At 43.7% G+C, this 6222-nt stretch overlaps 1 protein-coding gene across 1 annotated transcript in view; it reads right to left on the reverse strand.

Annotated features, from left to right (window-relative positions):
• LOC133638505 (neurogenic locus notch homolog protein 1-like) overlaps positions 1–5533 on the reverse strand; it is a 32796-nt gene extending 27263 nt beyond the window's left edge. Inside the window, exons 1-2 of the mRNA XM_062031178.1 lie at positions 5209–5533; positions 4427–4508 (exon numbers count right to left, since the gene is read on the reverse strand). Of these exons, the coding sequence (XP_061887162.1) occupies positions 4427–4508; positions 5209–5266 (140 nt within the window). The 5' untranslated portion in view covers positions 5267–5533. The remainder of the gene's footprint in view (positions 1–4426; positions 4509–5208) is intronic.
• Positions 5534–6222: the final 689 nt, after the last annotated feature.

Below are 6222 nucleotides of genomic sequence, written 5' to 3' on the forward strand. Positions count from 1 at the left end.
GCAGACTCCCTAGTAGTTTCCCTTTTACAGCTATCCCCTTGTGTCGCACATGGCTGCCAAAAACTCTCATGTTGACGTTAGGTAGGTGAGACCTCTTAGCGGATTGTGTGCACCGCAGGGAGTCCAGACAGTTACAATTGGCAGAAGACTGTTAAGGCATTTGTGGAGGCTTTGAAGTATCCCCGGTTCGCATTTCACTTCATACAAACAAAATAACCTTTCTTCACTGCGTGGAAAATCTAACTGAACTATCTTTTTTGTCCAGAAACCAGTCCACTCTTGGGACACACCACAGCAACAGGTCTTTCCCAACAATGCAATGTCCCCCTCAGGCCTGGAGCAGATGCTTCCCCGACCTCTGACCCTAAACACTTTTGTATGGGGACAGCCTTGTTGCCTTCTCCCCTTATACCCCCGCCGGGCCCAGCCTACCATCTGCCACACTCGGGTTGACTTTATCCCAACCTGACAACACAAAACCAGACGACTGCGGGGTGGAAATGCCACTGCTGGGGAAAATCTTATGTCAGCCAAGTACAGTAAAGTTTTACACCCTTTGCTCTTTCCTTTCATAGTGTTTATGAAACTGTAATGGGATCTTTTTTCCTTTTCACTCATAAATCTTTCAGTTGCTTCCTCAAAGACATATATTTGCTTATACAATTCTCTTCACTTTGAACTTGTTGTCTTCTTGTGTCATCACCGGCCAAAACCTGACCCCTGTGGTTAACATCTGTTCGTAAGACCAGCAGCTGGACTCTGTAGCTACAACAAAAAATGTACCTATTCAATTAGTTAACACATTGTTGAACACATGTAGTGTGTTGTCTACAAACAAATCAGTACTTTAATATCACCAGAAGAAGATGGAGGTCTTCGGAGTGTTGAGTTACAGCAAAACACAGAGGTGAAGCATTTCTGCAACTGTCACACAGACAATTGGCCACTTCCTGTCTCACCCCCTAAAATGGAGCCAAGTGGGAAGATTTATGGCTCCTTGGCTGAATTACCTCATTTGGTCCACAACATATTTAGTGTTTTTCTCAGAGATAAGGATCCACTCCACTGTTTGCTGATTGGTATCTGCCTCCCTGTTTACTCAGGTTAATCAAAGGAACACCTCCTGTTTGCAGTTCCCACGATTCCAATTACAATTTAACCAACTGTCATCTTTTTTATGTCTATTTGTGTGTTTTTAGCGTAAATTCAACACTGTTGTGTTGTCCCCCTGTCTGGTGGGTTTCTCTTCCTTGTGTATAATTGAAGCACAGATGGGGAAAAACACATACTCACTGAATCATTTGCCCTATGGCCCTGCAGTGCAACACTGACCCAGTAGAGGAGTTTCCACATTTAACAGCCTCAAGAGGGGTATGTGAGGTTTCAGCACCCACTAGAGCCAAATTAGCTCCTTATCGCTGAGTCCCGTTGGCTACAGGAACACAAACCCCTGCTCATTTCTAAACAGTCTATGAACGTGCAATGCTGTTGATCCCATCTGGACTGCATTCTAAATCCACAATGCTAGTTGCACTTGCAAGCAACAGGCATGAAGTGGTGGGCTCGATCAGTGGGGAGCAGTGTCTTTACAGCTTAAATAAAGTCTACTCATTGATGCTCTCTTGTACGCTTCTGATGGGTTTAGGCCCTCATGGAGATGATGTAGTAATCCTATAGGAGGGATAATGAAAAACGGCATTCCTTGAGGGAAAGTGGAACGTCTCTTTAGTGTTGTTTGCAAGCCCACTGCAGACAGTTTTTTACGAGTGACACATTTTACCATCAATATGCAACACCAGACGTCCAAGTGCAAGGTCAGGGGCCTCCAAACACACCAACCTGTTGACAACTGTCACGTTTTTGGCTCTCCAGGGGATCTATTTTGGTCATATGTCTTTTTATATTTCAAGCAGTTGCAGGTGTTTCCTAAATTTACTACCAGCGGTCACCTCAGACCAAAAGGGTGTCTTTATTTCGACAAAGCAGCACCAGTAAGACACACAACTTTAGTTTGCCCTCCTCATCTTGGCATCAATGGAAATTTGAATTGTACACTTTTTAGATCCATCCAGCCCATTACAGGAAACAGGAAGCTAAATTAGCTTTTTTGTATGTCTCCAAAATAGACCACAGTATTGCTTTAAGTTGTCTATGGAGGTTCTCATTCATCCAGGTCATTGTATTCTCAATCCAACGCAACTGGACTGTTCAGTTTGTTTTAGAAGATATTTTGCCTCTAATCCGAGCAGGCTCCATCAATTCATGCTCACAGATTTAGATTAATCAGATTTAGTCCTTATTGTTTTAAATCTACAAAATATTTATTAATGTTCCCCCACTAGGGATGTGTACTGAAACTCAGTTTCATAATGGCCTTGGTACAAACGTAAACGGTAGTAACCACAACGAAAATTCTAAATCAACCAGCTGCAACAAGTGCTTGAAGGTGATATCGTGCAAGTAAATCCTTGTTATTTAATCCGGTAGCGTCTCAACTGAAGCACACATTGTTTTAAATCTTTATTGCCGACTACAACACGCCAACAGGTCCAACACCACAAACACATGTTGGCGTTGGGGTCATCACAACAGCAACTCTTCCTCATTTTGCACTGTGATCAGGGTGCATCTACGAATATCAACATTACGATAAATTGTTTCTCAGAACATTCTTTGTTCTGTATAGTTAGTTTTCCATTTTTTTAAAGTATCAGTTCGGAAGTACTGATTTTGCACCGGTATACATTCAAATGTGAACGATACCCATCCCTAATCCCCACCGCATATATCAGGATTATCATCGCCCTCACACACAAAATCATAAATAATACCAGTTCATTGCATGATTTTAAATGCAGAATAGGTATTGTTTCAACATGCGGTTATAATCCTAGTCAACCCCATTAAAAAAGACATCTGATTACCGGTTTACACCCAACCGAATCGTGCAGTTTTACTCCCTGTTCTCACGCCTAGTGGGAGCCCAAAGAGGATTTGTATTTTACCCCTCGCAACTGTGTCACCATATGTTACGGTGCCGTAGGACATATAAAGTGATTGCACGCACAACTTTTGCAAAAAAAACAACACTTGTGCCTAAATACACCACTAGGTTTCACCATTGCATTCTAATTAAATATTGTTGATGTATTGACATCCTCATCACCACAGTAATGCTGATTTCCCCCAGTTGCTCCCACTTGACTGATGGCCGCTGGGTTTGGGTCTGAGATGGGAGGCAGAGGAAAAGTGTTGCTGGGTGCGGCGACAATTATATAATGTCTGTTTATAATTGGTAACAGGCAAAAATGCATCCCCACAGTCACCTCTTCGTAGAGATAGTATATGGATGTGACCATATGTACACGTGCGGATGGAGTGTGTGCGTGTGTGAGTTTGGGTGGATGTGGGGAGGCGGGGGCTGGGGGGAGTGTGTGCAGATTAGATACTGTGAATTGATGCCCCTGGCTAGTAGCATTGGCTCCTCAATGCTCCCCCTTTGTCCCCACAGACCAGAAGAGGCGCCCACCACGACCACATGCCCCGAGGGGGGACAGGGCCCACCCCGGAGCTGCTATGGCTGACTCTTCAACTGCAACCAACAGAGATGACTGAAATCTATTTTGTCTTCAAGGTATAGAACTAAGAAATGTATGTTTTTTTTTAATAAAAATGTTTAGCAGCTGCCACATCTATACCTAAAAGTCCAATCAATCTCACTCTTTTGACATCCTAACCAATTAGATTTCACAGCCATCTGGCTTTCTAATGGAGATCACACACGGGTGATGCAAAGCAGGGGTCAGGGAGGGTGGGCTTATCCATTCAGTAAGCAGGAGACAAGCCTTTTGGATCTGGGGGGGTAACAGACGGGGGGGGGGCTATGCCAGAGGTTTGCTGAGTGAGTGGTGTGTCGTTTGGGGCGGCCGTGGCATGATGGGAAGGCCCACTCCGATTAGTCACACAGCATTATTCCGACTACACAACAATGGGTGACGGGCGGCGGACGAACCCCAGCTGTCGCCACCGTGAAAGAGCAGAAAAACAAGATTTAGGGCTGGACGCGTCCTCTCACTTGCATTCATTAACAGGCCTGTGGAGAGGGAGAGGTGGGGTGGTGATGGTGGGCGGCTTTTGTCCAAGTCGCCCTTCCACACATCTCGAGGCCCCCGTTCTTTACTTCTTTTTTTTTTTCCAAAGGAATGGCTGCAGCAGGGGTACGCTAAAAAAAAAACACACCGGACCAGAGGAGGGTCCCCTCCGGCCTCAATCTGGTTGCCTGGGCACAGTGGGCTGCTCAAAGGATGGAATGAAAGCGGGCGGTGGGGGGGGGGGATATGTTGTCCCCTGTTTGTCTTTCTGCACCAATCCTAAAAGCATTGTTACAAAGCAATTCCCGCGCAAAATCCCACCCCAACAAACTTACTTGCATTCTCCATTTCCATTCAGGGCGGCTTCACATCTTCCTCCATTTAGACACAATTCAGTGGGCAGAGAGCATTTTAGACCTGTTGAATGCAGACACAATATATAGTTATGTTATTTTTTTTTCATTGATTTGTTGCACGCTCAAAAAAAAGTGTGGTGTGCACAGGTGGGCTCGCGTCGTGATGATGCGTGGCTTTTTTTTTTTTTTTTTTATGGGGGGGGGCACACACTTTGCAGGGGGGGGGCGGCAGCTGCTGAACTGAACAGTGAACAAAAGAAATCAGAGTCCAGCACGAGCCATAAAACACTCTCCTCGGGCATTGTTTAGCGGGGTTGCCTCCTCTCGCGCGCACACGCACACACACGCACGCTCACGCAGACAAAAGGCGCACCCCCAACCCCTCCCCTCCCCTCCCCTTGAGCGTTCCAACCCCCCGGCCCAACAAACGCACTTACTGCTATTATGCATCATGCTATTTAAAACCCAACGAGTAAAAACCTAATCAGCACAGAACAAATATACTTTACCTAGTTGCAAACATATTCACTTTTTTATTTGAGCAGAGAAAAGTGATGCAAAACTTGTGCAGGTTGAAGAAACTTTAAAAACAAAAAACAAAACAAAAGACGTTTAGGTGCAGAAGTCGTTCGCGCGGACATAATTCCAGGTGTCCCGGCTGTGTCCGTATACCAATTAAACACCAAACTATCCCTGAATCGAAATGATCATCTTATTCCAGATATTACAACAACAACAACAACAAAAACATAAGTTTTTACCTTGTGAGACGACGATGGCAGAAGTCAGAAATGTTAGTCTCACAAAGAAACGATACATTCCTCCTCTTCTACTTCACAATTTGGCGTTGACTCCCGCGTAGGGTTGGCATAGATCCACAGTTGGGTGTACTCCGGGTGTTGGTGGGAAAAATGTAAAAGACATAAAAGTAAAAAAGACAAAACGTAAATGAATCGAGGGATATTTCGTATTGTTTCCACAAAAAGGCGTAAAATCCCCAGTGAGAAAGGCACGAAGAGTCAGGTCTTGATGTTAAGTTGGTGCTGGCAGAGTTCTCAATGAAGTGTGGAAGCAGCTCAATGCTCTCAGGTCCTCCCACTTTGCCCTCCCCTTCTCTTTTCATGCAGCTGGTGGTGGGTTGAGGGGGGCACTATTCACTGTATAATGCCCACAATCTCTAAAGAGTTTTCTTTTCTTATTTGAAAAGGTTTTTATTGTTCTACATCAGGGTCCCCCAAACTTTTTGACTCTGGGGGCCGCATTAAGTTAAAAAAAATCTGGCCGGGCCGGGCTGTATATTAGGGGTGTGGGATAAAATCGATTCGAATTAAAATCGCCATTCTCACGTTGTGCGATTCAGTATCGATTCTCATTTTTCAAAAATCTATATTTTTTTCGTCCTTTTTTTTCTTTTCTTTTTTTTTCATTTATTTATTTTTTAAAATTAATCAATCCAACAAAACAATACACAGCAATACCATAACAATGCAATCCAATTCCAAAACCAAACACTCAGAACAGCAATAAACAGAGCAATTGAGAGGAGACACAAACACGACACAGAACATTTCAAAAGTAGTGAAACAAAAATGAATATTATCAACAACAGTATCAACATTAGTTACAATTTCAACATAGCAGTGATTAAAGATCCCTCATTGAAATTATCATTAGACATTTATAAAAAATAAAAATAAAATAAAAATGAACAATAGTGTCACAGTGGCTTACACTTGCATCACATCTCATAAGCTTGACAACACACTGTGTCCAAT

This window comes from Entelurus aequoreus, linkage group LG21 (genome assembly GCF_033978785.1).
Source record: "Entelurus aequoreus isolate RoL-2023_Sb linkage group LG21, RoL_Eaeq_v1.1, whole genome shotgun sequence".
NCBI lineage: Eukaryota > Metazoa > Chordata > Actinopteri > Syngnathiformes > Syngnathidae > Entelurus > Entelurus aequoreus.